The 15,756-nt window shown below is 38.0% G+C and overlaps 1 protein-coding gene across 1 annotated transcript; it reads left to right on the forward strand.

The window, feature by feature from the left end:
• Nucleotides 1-376: 376 nt before the first annotated feature.
• prodhb (proline dehydrogenase (oxidase) 1b) lies at nt 377-12,995 on the forward strand. Its single transcript, XM_085180247.1, has 14 exons — nt 377-908; nt 1,710-1,918; nt 4,852-4,886; nt 4,982-5,131; nt 5,279-5,343; nt 5,423-5,539; nt 5,717-5,790; nt 6,293-6,374; nt 7,190-7,282; nt 7,713-7,859; nt 9,182-9,357; nt 10,045-10,143; nt 10,250-10,338; nt 11,354-12,995. The coding sequence occupies exons 1-14, from the start codon at nt 564-566 to the stop codon at nt 11,542-11,544; spliced, it is 1,872 nt and encodes a 623-aa protein (XP_085036373.1). The 5' UTR covers nt 377-563; the 3' UTR covers nt 11,545-12,995.
• The last annotated feature ends 2,761 nt before the right edge of the window (nt 12,996-15,756 follow it).

The raw sequence follows: 15,756 nt of genomic DNA on the forward strand, positions 1-15,756 counted from the left end.
TGACCTGTGGGACTTCCAGATACCGGACGTAGTAGTTGAGAACAAGCAGAGGAAGGAGGCCGAAGCGATATATGTAGCTATACCAAAGTGATGGCAAATTCAACTACAGAAGCTGAAGAAATACCAATATAGCTTATTTTAATGTTTTAAGTTATATCCTAAGAAATTGCCATTTAATCCATGAGTTTAACACAGTGAACAAGATATTTATTAGGAAAATGCCTAATGTGAAGTGGAATGTAAAACAAGCATTTTTTTGTACCTCTACACGTCATGGTAATTCGTGTTTTCTGCGGAAGTTGACAGCGTTGCTAATTAAAAAATACCCACAACGACGCAACGTGCTCACAAAAAAAAAGAAAAAAAAAAACGCGCTGGTAGAGAGATGCGGGAAACTTCGGGAAGGAAGCCGTGAGTGCGTCACCGCTTCAATCCACCAACCAAGTGATAAAAATGTGCCCGTTTTGGCCCGAGTTTGTTTACGGTGGGGCACGCGCAGCTAGCAAACACTATTGGTGTGCTAGCTTCACCTCAGCGCTGATACCCGGGACAGCTATCCACTGATGTTTTACGTCAAAACCGTGCTAGCCCTCAAACGGGCGAGGGCGGACATCCACTTTAAACGGTTAGTCTTAAACCGAGCAGTACGTTGCACCGTGACCTCCAGTTCGACGGCCCAGACGGAGCATGACGGTGTCAGAAGCCGCGGCGGGTCAGAGTGTCCCGGACTGTCTGGGAGAGGAGGGAGAAGGAGAGAAGGCACCGCCGCCGCTGCTGCTAATGAGATCTCCGTAGACTTTGAGCAGACCCGGGAGGCTTACAAGAGCAAAGACTCATTAGAGCTGCTCAGAAGTTTGGTGGTTTTCAAACTTTGTTCATATGACTTCCTGGTTGATAAGAACAAAGAGGTAATGAGACGCTATCTCACCGCGCAGCCCGGCAATTTAACACAAAGTCTGTTTGTTAATGTGCCTTTAGGTGTTCAGATCACTTTCTAATTACAGTTTTTTTTAAAAAATAAAGTTGAGCATAAATACTGAATTCTATGTGAAACGTTCGCATAACAAGCAAATGAGATGTCACAATCAAAGAAAACAGGTGTAAGCAAGTCACTGGACGATAAATTGTATAGTTTAATACAATATTATATTATATACTATATAATACAATTTAATTGCTACTATGTTATTTTTTACTAATAGATATAGCATTGACAGTGATGTTGACAATTTCCTTTCAAACAATATGGGAATATTCCCATTTATGTCAGCCATAAGTAGCGTTGAATGTAAACAAAAGTTCTGTTAGCTGATCAAATCTGAACCATAGGCTGTATGTAAAGTAATGTAGACAGGCCTAACAGTTTCCGCTCCACCCTTAAATGCAATGCACACCTCTCAAGTTACAACCTGTTTTTCAACTATCCAGTCCATGTTACATAACCTCAGCTGTCCTGTTATTGTAGTGTACTGTTAGCATACATGCTGCTGTATAAATCTATCAGGGCATTTTCCATTCATCTAAGACTTTTAAGAAAATGTGTTATATACATGGAAGTAGAGTGCATTAAAACACATCCAGCATGGCACACTTATGACATATTTACATAATCAATGGGGACAATGTAAAAGACATGATGAAAGCCCAAAACATATTAGAATTACTAATCAGAAATGTAATGTATGTAATGTCCTTCCCTTTTTGCCCAGGTAATGGATCTAGCTAAGAAGATTCTAGGCCAGAAAACCTTTGACCAGTTCATGAAGATGACATTTTATGGTCAGTTTGTGGCTGGTGAGGACCACAATGACATCAAGCCACTGATTCAGAAGAACCACTCCTTCGGCGTCGGCTCTGTCCTGGACTATAGTGTTGAGGAAGACATCAGTCAGGAGGAAGCGGAGCGGAAAGAAATGGAGTATGAAAATTCTATTGCTTTACTTAATAATACAATAGACTCAATCCCGTTACAGTGATAACCATTGTTGCCTCGCAGAAGGAAGGTTTTGGGTTTTGACATGCTTGTTGCCTAACGTGCACATCTTTGGGCTCAGGTTTTTTTTCCACTGTCCAAGGACATGCACCAGAGATGAATGTGTAATTCTAAATTGGTTGAAGGTTTAGAATGTGTTAGCATGGGTAATAGACTGGTGCCCTGTCCAGACTGTTCTTTGCTTCCTGCGCAGTGTCAGCTGGAATAGGCTCCAGCCCCCCCACACCTCACCCAACATCTGGTTGGATAAGGTCAAAGGTATTACACAGTGATGTACCAATATATTAGGCAGTATTTGCTTTGCCGACTGCCATCAGCTTATTAATTTTAAATGACCTTTCAACTATTGCAGTGGCTATTTGCTGTGTCCTAATAATATTCTAGTCTTGATTTCTTGGATCCCTTGTCCCTAATTTGTTTGTTTTCACACCTGTACTGCAGCCCTGAACGTTTATCGAAACGACCCAGTGGAGCTGTATGTGAGAAAACAAGTGGTTGACGCAGCTGAATTGCACATTTAACAGTTTTTACCCTGCCAGCGTCCTGGTAAAATGTCAGTGTAATGTCTAATGCACCCATCTGAGAATAGAACAGATAATTGCTTACCCATGTAGCAGCTCTCACCTAAACCAAAGTGAGTAATTTCAGTTTTATGAACACTTCTGATTGGTATTATCTCCTGTTATGCTGTACAGGATGCAGGGCAATTGTGGACAGTGCCCTGACTTAACTTAACCTGGAATTCATTTGTGAGAACAGCTATAATGTGGGGAAGGAGCAAATAACTCAAAACATGTATTTCTTGATAATGATCTTTTTCCCCAGTTGCACAAAATGGGGAATACAAAAAAAAAAATCATCTATACTGTTTTTTTTTTTTTTTTTTAACATATCAGTATTGACCTCGAATTTCACAATTGGTTCAGGCCCAAAATTGCATGCAATTACTGTCAAAGACACATTGAATTCAGGCTATGCTTGTCTGTATTCCACATATTACAGATTAAAAAAACAAAACAACATAAAGCAAAAGCACATTTTTTGCATTTTCTTGTAGTTTAATACCAAATATAGATGTGTTTTCATTGCAGCCAGGCGGTCGATCTTCATTACACCATGAATTGTTGGCATACTTGTGGCTTTCTAGTGTGGAATTGGCTGGCTGAAGAGAATTTCTCACTTGCTAGGTATTGCCTCGCGCAGCCCATGTGACGGGATTCCTAAGTGATGTGCAAACCTTATGCAAGCAGTATCTCTGTGGGCAATAGCAGGACTTTTACTTTAGTTTCAGCTTTGGGCATTCATGCATTATGAGTAATTCATGAGTGCCATTTTGGTCCCCTTTGGAGATGTTCCAGAGACAAATCAGTAGAGAAAAGGGAATATTTTGATTCCTTTTTCTTTGAAGTAAAAATGACAAATGTACTTGTCAGATATACTTAGCAAAAAAGTTCATATTGAGGAAAAACGACTGACCTTTTCTAACTCTCAGAATATCTCTAGTTTTATAAAGCTCAGATGTGATGAATAAATGGGGCTACCTCTAGTCAGGTATCTTATGGTTAAGTCTGTTTACATAGAGTGACAGCTGACAGTGATAATATCTTGAGCCAGACATATTTTTTTGTCATCCTATCACATTCTGTAAAGTGATAAAACTTCTAGGTAAGCTCTTTGCTATAAACTCCCTTTTATTTTAACTGCATATATTTTTTTAGACCTCATCACTAGTAACAAGATGTCACGGCACAGCTTTGATATCCTTTGTGTTGGGGGATGCCTGCTTAGAAACATCAAGCGAGGTATCAAATCTGAGCCTAGAAAGATATTGTTTGCCAAACATACACCTTCAAACATTGAGACTGTAGGACAAGGCACATTAAGCCAGCTTGATCTGAGACAGCAGGTTTGACAAGCTCTCCAGTCATATGTCAAGATAGCAACAACATTAGTCAGTTTCTTCCAAAAGAAGGAAGATACTGTATAAGGAACAGAAGCAAATCCTGGCTTGATGTTGAACGCATGATATTTACAGTGACAGCCTTTAGATGTGTAGACCATCTATACTAAAAATACATTCCCAGTTTTACACTTTAGATTTGACAAATGCACGCTTTTGAAGGCTTGCATGCTTTTTAAAGCAGCTGCGTGCCAGTGTTTTGTGCTGGCGATAAAATGTATCCCAAATGTGACACAGAGAGCGTAACACAAATGTTATTTGACACCGACACTGTCCACTGAAGCTGTTTAATTCAATTTAATTTTCTGATTTGGCGTCTTATTTTTTAGGGCTGAAAATCAATCAATAGTATCTAAACGATACCAAAAAAATGTCTAGGAAATAGTAAATGTCTCTCTTATTTTTAAGCATAAGCAGATTGTATATAAAACACTATCAAGCAAGGGATGGACAAAAGAAAAAAAACAACATTTAAAATAGTACACTTTTAGACCATGTCAGATGGACTCCATTGTAGATTTTGCTTGCTTTTGACAGGCACTCTTTTTAGCAAAGTTAAAAGAATATGGCTCCCTTTAGTTTTCCTGGCTTTGAAGCCTCTTGATGTCTCTGATGTCCAGGATGCTTACTGTTTAGTCATCTGTTTGGTTACATGAGCTCCCCTGTGCCTTATGATGAGGGGGGAATAGGTCAAGTGTGGAGTGATGCTGCAACTCCCCTCTGCAGAGGGTGAGCAGCAGCAATTCAGCAAAGCATAAGTAAACACAATTGCAGCCTCGAGCATGCCACTGCCACAAGACCACAATGTTCACAGAAAAAAGTGCAAGTTTTCACATTTTTGAAGTTGCCTAAATTCATGACCGTGATCTTTTATCCTTTCATATAACTTCTGTTTTAGCTCATGTGTGTCTGCTGCAGAGAAAGAGAACATAGGTAAGCTGCCTTATTTTTTCCCCTCATTTGTGGACAAACTGTACTGTGAGATGTAATCAAAAGTAATGATATGCAAATGTGTTTTTCACTCACAGGCAAGGACCACAGAGAGAGAAAATATCAAGCGCACAAACAATTCGGCGACCGCCGTGGGGGAGTGACCGGAGCCCGCACATATTTCTATGCTGACGAGGCCAAATGTGACCAACATATGGAAACCTTTATCAAATGCATCAAAGCGTCTGGTAGGCAAACACAGGAGAAGCCACACTTGTCTGTGTTTGCATTGAAGTTGTAGTCTATGACACCAGACATCATTCTATCGTACCATCACACTGTTATCTTTAGCTTTTTGTCATTTCATTTATTTTAATGGTATTTGCCACTTGTAGGTGGGAGTTCAATGGATGGTTTTTCTGCCATCAAAATGACTGCACTAGGACGACCTCAGTTTCTGGTAGGCACTAAAGAGCGATGAAAAAGTCAGTGTAAGCTTTTAGTCTTGCTGAATGACACTACTTTTTTCTCTACAAAAGCTCCAGTTCTCAGAGGTGCTGGTGAAATGGCGGCGGTTTTTCACCTTCCTAGCGTCACAGCAGGGTAAAGATGGCTTGGAGGCCTTAGAGCAGAGGCTGGAGCTTACACAACTGCAGGTAATAATTTTTCTTTTTCTTTTTCCATGTTTTTCGCATTGATGAATTATGGTGATACTTGTGTAATATGTGCTAAACATGTCAGGTTTTACATTTCCATAAATGCACAACTGGGATAATGCAAGACATGTTGTTAGTGTGTGTTGTGCAGAACTTTAAATCTCTGTATTCTCATAGGAGTTCATGACCAAACTGGGCGCAAATGGTGACTTCTATGGCTGGTTTACAGGAAGGAAAGAGGACTCGACAGGGTAAGCGAGGACGTCTCAAATAGTTATAAAAGACGTGTTGCACACAGAGAAATATTTCATTAGTTTTGCAGAAGAAGTAATTTATGAAAAAAATGGTATGGAAATTCTAAACTAATACTAATTTCATAAAGTAAATTAAACTAAAGAGGATATTCTCAGTTCATGCATTTGATAATTTATTTTATACAATGTTCAATACTATAAAATACGATCCCTTTAATATATGTTACTGCTTCTAAAAAAATGGAAGAAATAATCATCACTTTCCTCTCTGCTAACCTGACAAAATTCGGCAAGTAATAAAAGTAATGATTAATAATAAAAAGGGGGTAGCTATAAATATGTATTTCACTTTATCTTTAAAAACATAATTATCCACAAAGTGGCCAGAAAGACAAAAAAACCCCAAAAAAACAAAAAAGATTCTGGTAACAAAAAGATACTGGTAATAGTTTCACCAAAACCCTGTTCCTGTAATACTTTCCATCCTTTTTCCTGACAGATGCATTGACATGCTTGACTGGAACAGCCTAATAGATGACAGAACAAAGATATCGGATCTGCTTGTTGTTCCAAATGTAGAGGTCAGTAGCATAGAATCCTGAAAAAGAGAGAGATTCTTTTGTTGGGATACAATAGATTAAAGAAAACAGTTTCCAAAATAAAAAAAAAAACACTTTTAAAATATATTTCTACCATTACTCCTTGGAGACTACAGTTGACTTAGATAATACTGCTCCAAGTTTGGCATGCTTTCAGGTTGTAGCAGGCAGGAGAGTTTTAAGTGTCAGCTGCACCTGCTGAGCTAATTCTGACTTCTAAGCACGTCATTCAAATGTACTGTAGCTGCCATAGGTTGTTGTTATTGATCCAGTTATTTTTGTCCCCTGTTGTAATATGTTCATTTCAGAAGCAACTGGAAAAACTGAAGCAAAACTAGTAATTAATTGTGATGACATTTAAAATAAGGATTTCATTACTAAATGGTCATTTGCTCTCTGGCTGCTATAGTAAAAATGAAGGGCTTTTTGCAGTTTAAATGTTCTTATCTCAAGTTATTTTACTATAACCAGACCTTGAACACAATCAGCTCAATTACACTGCAAATAGTAAACAGCCATTTGGAGTTTTATTTACTTAAAAGTCTGCAACCTTTAACTGCAGATTTTCTGCATCATTCATTGGAATTTCTAGGGTGAATTACTTAACCCTGGGTTAAGAAGAAGCCTGGATCAATTGTGTGTGAAGAATCTGCGCATGTTAGACTGCATACATCTGTGGTTTTGAAATCAGGCCAGCTCATGGTTGGATAAAGTGGGAAGACTAATAGGTGTCATGCTGTGTGATATTTGGTTTATTAGTATCTCACAGTGGATTCTCTCCTGGGTTGTTTTCATAGCTAGGTAAGCTGGAGCCTCTGCTGGGGAAGTTCACTGTAGAGGAGGAGCAACAAATGAAGCGGATGTTACAGCGTGTAGATGTCTTGGCGAAGGTAATTACATACCAGCCACAAGGACTGATTACCATACATGAACATGCCCACACTTAGAGGCAATTTGCTGTTAAACTACTATGAATAAACACCTATAGATCAACTATATGCGATTAGTAAGATGTTTTATGTGTATTGGTTAAATGAGATTTGTAAATCTTGTAAATACAATATAATTTCCATAGCTATATAGCTACTATAGTCTATAAAAGCTGCACTGGTATAATTATAATTATAATAATAATTAAAAAAATTATGGGGATTATTATTATTACTGTGTTTTAATGTCACAGTGTTAAGAATCACTGATTCTTTTGTTTCATTTATTTAATAAAAAATGTTCATTAATTCAACCTTGAAAACTATTTTAATGAAACTCTAGGATATTAGATGATATTACACCAAATTAATGAGATCTTTCATGTTTCAGCATGCCCTAGAGAGTGGTGTTCGTTTGATGGTGGATGCAGAGCAAACCTATTTCCAGCCAGCCATTAGCAGACTAACGCTGGAGATGCAGAGGACCTACAACGGAGAAAAGCCTGTCATTTTCAACACCTATCAATGCTACCTAAAGGTCGGGGCCTACAGCGGGCACAAAAACAGATCTTCAAAGCTGCAAACTTCTACTAATGCCTTGCTTATTCAAAATGTTTCTGTGGTGAATGGGAGGATTGTTATTGTCACTGAGTGATTAAATCCATGTTCTCAGCTCACAAAGAAACCCCAAGTTTTGACAATGTGCTTCTTTAGGTTAGTAATATATTCAGTGTGTTTGAAATAGATCCAATGAACAGTTGTTGAAAATAGCTAAAAAGCCCCAAACAAATAAAACCAAAACAGATGGAGATTTCTCTCTTTATTAATGAGATCCAGTGACACAGCCGTTGTAATTTTTATCGAAGAAAACATGCTGTGACAGGTCCAAATGCCAGCATGTAAACAGATTTCTATTAGTCAGCCAAGCTGGGCTCGAAAGAGTGACGCGACAAAGACGAGAAAACAATGGTGGTGGAAATATGGTGATTTATTTTTTGTGTGTTTTTTCTCAGCATTATTATTATCATTATGATATCAAAAGTGCATAGGTTCATAATAGGTTCATAATAGTTGTATTTTTAGAATATTATCTGTTGGTTACAACATAACTACAAGGTTTATTGTGAGTGTTTTATTTTTTATGTTGCTGGCATTTACAGTCATGAAAAAGAACACTTTCACAGAGCTGTGTGCAATCCTGTGAAAAACCAAATACTCCTCATAGTTCAATAGTTTATAGATCCGCCTACAGGAAAAACTTGAAGTCATTATTTTCTGTATGACTTCTGCAGTCTCTCACATCATTTGGAGGAATTTTTAAACATTTCACTATGCGGTTGTTGCTTTGGTTCACTTGTGGGCATTTGTTTATGCACAGGTCTCGAGTTGATTGAGAGGTGAATACCTTGATTCTTATAAAATATTTTCTTTTGTCCTTTGGATCCAAGCTAACTAATGAGCTCATATCTAAAATCCTTCGGCATACGTAGAATACAAGGTGTCCAGGTCCTGTGGCTGCAAACCAAGCCCAAATCATCACCCTGCCATTGTGCTGATATGCTGTGGTGCTATACACATTGGACAGTTGTTTTGTTTTACAGAGTTTGTCTTCCATAGTTCTTTTTTTGTTTTTTTACACATGTCCTTTTATTTATTATGTAAAGGTAGATAGGACAGGTAACCCAGATTAAGTCGACTAATCCTTCTGTAAAAATAAAGCGGGTATATCATTGGACATTTCTACTTGTAATAAACATGGAAATGCAGTCAGCACTGTATATAAAACATGTTTTAAAACTGGTACCTAAACTTAGAGGACTTGATTTTCATGAATCGATGCTCCTCCTTTTTGTTCTGCAGGAGGCCTATGACATTGTAACTATGGATGTAGAATTGTCTCGGCGTGAGGGTTGGCACTTTGCTGCCAAGCTGGTGCGTGGGGCCTACATGTATCAGGAGCGAGAAAGGGCCAAAGAGATTGGATATGAAGACCCTATTAACCCTGACTATGAGTCAACCAATAGGATGTACCACAGGTAAGAGCCAAGGCTTGTCGGTCTGTTTGTTCTGCATAAATCTACACATGTAGAGTTTGATTGCTGCTTGCCAAGCTCTCATTTTTCATATTCAGAGAGGAACAGTCTGCTTACTGTAGTTTTTTTTTTAAATAACAGAATTAAACTGTCAGCCTTTTAGGCACCGGCTAACACCACAGAGGACAGAGTCTTTTATTTGGAGTTACTGCAGTCTTGTTCTTATGGCAACAAGCTTTCATCTCATGAGTTTGAGAAGATTTTGATGGAATAATGTAATCAATGAAGAAAAAACTCAGGATGCTTAATTGGATACAGTATAACATGAGGTGGATTCAGAACATGCAGATGGTGGTTATGAATATGTGTATTAATACGGCCTTACTAACAGAGAAACAAATGAACAGGGCCAGATTTCTGTTTACATACTGTGAATACTTGATGTTTATAGAGATTTTTTATGGAGTATAGGTTTGTAAAAGTAGTCCCACACCTTACAATAAATGTGATCTGCTGATGAAATTGATTTATTTCAATGTGCCATGAAACAGTGTAAGCACAATATAATAAAAATGCATATTTTATAGTGAACAATATAAAAGAAGTTACTAATTCCTACTTGAAAGACAAACAAACCCGTTATTATGACTACCTAAATTGTCCCTGTTGTGTGTCATGTATTTGTGCAAGGTGTTTGGACTATGTGTTGGATGAGATTGCACTCAACAGAAAAGCAAATGTAATGGTGGCTTCCCACAATGAAGACACGGTGAAACACACCTTAACAAGGCAAATATTATGCTGTATCCAGTAACTTGAAACTTAAAACTATAATTCTTTCATACAAAATTGCATCTGTATAAACATGCTTATATTTGTATCCTCTCTCAATCAGAATGAATGAGCTGGGTCTCATTCCCACAGAAAACAAGGTATACTTTGGTCAGCTACTGGGCATGTGTGATCAAATCAGCTTCCCACTGGGTAAGAAAAGTACAGAAGCAGAAATTCACAACCATGCAATGTCTAGGTACCAGTCTGTCTTGTCATAAATAGTAAGAATAATTTTGACAGTGCCAGCCAGACAGGCCATACACCCTGTGATGCTTTCAACTCTGTCATAAGACCTTTAAGTTGCTCACACGTACCTCACAGGCCCCAAGGAGTGCACATGTAGAAGCCAGTCTGCATGACATATGAGCCAAGACACCTCAGTATTGAACAGTCCTCTTAACGAAGTGCCCCTTCTGGATCTCAGCGCTTTGTTTGTCAGTCAAAGCTAGACATAGTGGCGGCAGGCAGTTGTCTGTCAATGTGAGGCTGAAGCTGACATGGCCTTGACCAGTATTGATGTAAACAGACAGGCATGTGTTTCTTTGTTGCTTTCTTGAGGGATGGAGCAGCCAGCACTGCTTTTGAATCCTGAAACGATAAAGAAGTTGTTTCATAAAATAAAGCAGACTGGAGCTGAGACCCATATTATTTGTCCATCACTTACTGCACCAAATGTACCTTAGTTAGTTTTTATAATTCCGTTTTCAGATATGCTGTTACTCAGGATGTGCTTGTCAGGACAGAGTTTATTGTATCATGTTAGAATGTTTTGGATGGATTAGTTAAAACAACATTTATTTCGACAGAGCTAAAGAGTTAAGCCCTGGCAAAGCAGTTTCACAGTGTGCGAGCCTAACTGACAGACGAGAGGAAATCTTCAAATAGAAATGCTGTAAACTGAGGATGTCAGTGCAAATACTGCAGTCTTGTCTGATTACACAGATCGTAGCAAACATTCAGTGAGAGAAACCAATCAAGATGATGCTCATGCTGTGGTTCTATAGAGTTTGTCCAAAATAATCTGTAAAAAGTATACTCTCCTGTCATTTAAACTAGTCAGTCAAAATGATTTTTTATGAAAAGGAATTTCATAATATTGACAAGTACAGAGAGAAATAGTTTTTGTCTACATTTATCAATCCCATTTTCTTTTGTTTCACTCCAGGCCAGGCAGGCTTCCCTGTCTATAAGTATGTTCCCTATGGACCAGTGAATGAGGTAATGCCCTACCTGTCTCGGAGAGCACAGGAGAACCGAGGCTTCATGAAGGGGGCCCAGAAGGAGAGGGAACTGCTTTGGAAAGAGCTGAAACGGAGACTTGCCTCTGGAGAGCTTCTTTACAAACCAGTGTACTGAAAAGAACAAAAGATTTAGTAAAGATTATTGAAGGTTTCTTTATCTGGTTCTTTGGTTAGTGTCCATTATCATAGCTGCCTGTGCTGTCTTTTTTAAGCACGTATTGTTTTACTCTATATTTTGAAGGGTTTTTTTTACTGATGGACTGTTTACATAGGTCACTAGTTTTTCTTTTTCCTACTAGTGTTTTTCAGCATTCTGCTCTTGCAGGATTTTATCCACCTTCACTCCATTCACTCCTTCTGTTCTCCACCATAGGCATTTCTCATTTTGTTTTCCCACCGTCTGTAGAGCTCTAATATCCATCATATGGGCAACTTTACTGCTCCAGAAGGACTTCCTAAAATGTCAACAAGACTGGGCTGGGCATCTTTTTTATTGCTCTATTTATTTTCAAGGAGAACGGGAATCATAAGAATAACATGCTTGATATAAATGTTAGCAAAGTAAACTATATATGTATATCTACTGTATATGTGCTTCTCAGTACTGTACGCTTGTTTTTGAGGTTGCACTGACATTTTTAAAACAATACAAGTTTATGTGTCATGAAGAAGTATAACTGCCTCATCAAAGCACATCTCTCTTCTTCATCTTTGTTATTATATTCACTAGGAGAAGTTATATTTTTGCCCACAGTATGTGTTCTATACTCAGACTGAAAGTTTCCCCAGTTTTGGTCAATTCATGTCCAAATTTTAAATCCAACTCTTAACTTAATTCAGATCAATCCCAGATCTCTTAACCATCTGTCTGCTCAGTCTCATAAGTAATTGTTAAACATATAGTTTTTAATTCTTGATCAATCTTTTTGATGATGAGCTTTGTAACTGTAAAGCAAATACAATAATATCAACAATAATTTCATCCTATTAGTCTTAAAAGGTTGATTAGGTATTTTCTTGGCTTTATCACTGAAGTGTATCTCCGTTATAGTTTCCTACCTATTAATAGTTTTCTTCCCTCTCTGTGATTGTTGATCTGTTCCTATGGTTAATAGCCTGAGTACTGATGCCATGCTGGTGGAGAAGTGAACGTTTAAATCTGGGTCTCTGTTATAGTGGAATTGTTGCGGCTCTTTCTCGTTGCTTGTGGCTTGTTGATGTGGGCACTTTCTGTCTTGTTTCTCCATCTTGACTGATCTACAGCATGCACTTATCCATTTAGGGTGTCTATAAAGCAAGCTAAATCTGGTCTCAAGAGGCAGAAAGCCCCCTGAATCTGGCATTGATATCTGTTTTTCTGGTCTGTCTGACAGACTGGACCTCTGACAACAAAGATACCTCCTAGCATGTTGGAGCACTATCTATTACATTAGACAACTCTGTGCAATTCTGATTTTTGACCATGTAAATATGTTTAACTCAGATTGTATTTGTTGAATTTGCATCTTACCAAATATGCTTGTGAAATTGCTAAATATGTGAATATAAAGTATGTGAAGTCATGCATATTTTTGATGTTCTTGATGGAAATGCTATAGCTTTGAACTGTTTGTACAGCTTGAGTTGTTTGAGGTTTTAATTTGGTGACATATTCTGCTTGGTTATTGATGCACAATTAGTATTTGAGTCAGAGGGTAACCAAGCTTCATGATAATCATGGCCTTGTCATTTTATGAGAGCAGTCAGTGCTCTGTAGACCATCATTTAATTACCCATGATGCTACGCTCAATACAGATCACAGAAATTGGATGCATTAATCATTACTCAGAAGAAACTTTAGTGGCTGTTCAGTTTTACTGAGGCAGAGCACCGCAGAGGTGTCACTGTTGCTGTGTCCTACCAGTTTAATTAAGAATCAGGTCTACTTTTGATGTAAGATGTGCCGTTGGGTATACATTTGCCAAGAAATCCCTTCTTATAGGGTATTGGAGTTTTTCTGGTTGGCATGAGTAGATTCAGAGGACACATTAAGAAGTGAAAAATTCTACCCAAGTTCTAGGTCAACAAAGCTCTAAGCACAGCAACGGTTTTCTCTACATTAAAAGCACACAAGAATGTAATAACATCAGCATAGACTAATTTACTTTATATAATGAATGTTGACATTGTATTATGCAAGATGTGATGTGTGGCATACATAACTGGCTTCTTTGGGCTGTTGTTTCTACCATTTTGGACCTAAGTTTGTGTCTTGGCTGTGGCCTTGGCTTGGAACACAACAGCCCAGGGTTTTTCAAATAATGACTACTTGCACTGTGACAGGTTTTGTTTAAAGACATACAGAACATCAATTTTCAGGGGTGTAACTTTGAAAAGTTTTGTTTTTCTGTAGAACAAAGGCTAGATTGGATTGTTGCCGCATTCTAGGCGTCACTTAAGCTCTAATCAGGATTTGTATGCCAATAGATAAAGTGACATTATGGTGGCTTTGAGCCATCCAAGAGTATTATGTTTTGGTTTGTTTTTATCTTTTGACAGCAAACTGAGAGATTAGTGGCTCACAGTGCACAAAATAGATAACTAGGCCAATGCACATTAACTTCGACATCTCTAATCATATCCTCAATTTTAAGATAATGTTAAAATTAAGAGGAAACTTTGGGGGAAGTGTGCAAAACGATATTGTAAATTATAAGTAGTAAAAAAAGTCATTCTGAATGAGAAAGTAGGAAGAGTTTTTAATTTTTTTAATCTTTGTAAAATCCTTACATACAGTTTGTCGTAACACCTGACACCTAACATTTACACAATTTTAATTGTCTGGTTCAGCCAAAAGTTGGCGAACTGGAAACAGTAAAATTAAGTTAGCTGTTTATAGGCTTAATTAGTTTGAAGGCCGATGAGTTGGCTAAGGTGTTTAAATAGTTTTCTTCTTCCATACAAATATTACTTAATAAAGTGGAAATAGAGAAAAGTGCAGAAAGAAGACTTCCAAGAATATACAATAGACTCTATTTCCTGACATTGCACCATAATCACAAGATCATTTCTACATGGCCAGTCAGAATGACAAGCACAGTATAACTCAGCATCAGTGAAAATGCTGCATGACATCTTGTCAATATTTTATAACAACATCTGAGACAAAGTTGGCTCAAATGTCTAACAAGGAGGAAGGGCTGTTAACTTTCTGCAAGACTCTGACATTTCCTGGTAAAATAATTGGCAATGCTTAACAAGAAGGTATGCATAAAATCCTAAGTAATTACAGAAACACAACAAACCAGAAACGTTGCTGCTTAGTCCTAATTAATGAACACCTCACACATGGTTCCTGAAAAATACTTAATAGGCTATGCTCTATAGTCTGCATCCATTTTACAAATGTACTTTGACATTGTATGCTTATTTGCTCTATAGACGACCTTTAATAAATAGTTCAGTACATAACCCCTAGTGAAACAAACAAAAACAAACCAAACTACCACAAAAGACTTTATTACTGAGATACATACACACACACAGGTGTCAGTCATCATAACAAACAAATGCTGCTGATAGTGTTTTTTTTTTTTTAAGATATTCATTATGATAACAGAACAATAGTAATGATAATAATACTACTAATAATAAATATATAAATAATAGGTCAGATGTTTTATGCAAAAGGATAATGAAAAAAACAAACATCAAGACTATAGTCAAACAGCCCCTGTTACGACTGTCTTAATGTCGGTTCCTGCGGACTGGCAACGTATTTGATGACACCGCCATGGACGGCCAGCCATTCATCCTCGGTCCATCCCAACCCGCAGACTTTGTTACCCGTCTAGTGATGTTTGTTTTACACAGGAGCATGTAGGACTGCCTTTTTGTTTAATTACAGTTTTCTTAAGTTTTTGTTAGTTAGGGAAGCAAGTTGCTGTCTCAAATGACCCAACTGGGTTGTGGAGGGTTAGTATCTTGCCCAAGGATATTTGGCATGTAGACTGGGATTGAACCACCAGCCTTATAATTAATAGGTGATCTGCTCCACCGCCTGAGCTACAGCTCCCACTGGCACGCCTTACATTCAAGAAGAAGCAGAGCCTAGGGTCGAGGGGGATGATGCGTCCATCACTAGAGGTGAGGACATTGAGGTAGTTAAACAACTCTATAGGCCCTGGGGAAGATAAAATTCATCCTTAGTTCTTTAAGGCCCTGGATTTTGTTGGGTTGTCTTGGAATTGGATTGGAATGGTTTTGCAACATCCATGGGATTGTGTTTCCCATGTTTAAGGAGTGAGAACAGAGGGTATGTTCCACTTATAGGGTGTGCACTGGAGC

Source organism: Neolamprologus multifasciatus, chromosome 12 (assembly GCF_963576455.1).
Source record: "Neolamprologus multifasciatus chromosome 12, fNeoMul1.2, whole genome shotgun sequence".
Classification (NCBI taxonomy): domain Eukaryota; kingdom Metazoa; phylum Chordata; class Actinopteri; order Cichliformes; family Cichlidae; genus Neolamprologus; species Neolamprologus multifasciatus.

Bases quoted from the DNA above. Each gene is read 5' to 3' on its own strand.
- prodhb (XM_085180247.1), top strand. From the start codon at position 564: ATGTTTTACGTCAAAACCGTGCTAGCCCTCAAACGGGCGAGGGCGGAC. The intron at 4,887-4,981 runs GTAAGCTGCCTT...TTTCACTCACAG, and splicing joins TGCAGAGAAAGAGAACATAG to GCAAGGACCACAGAGAGAGA. The intron at 5,540-5,716 runs GTAATAATTTTT...GTATTCTCATAG, and splicing joins TGGAGCTTACACAACTGCAG to GAGTTCATGACCAAACTGGG.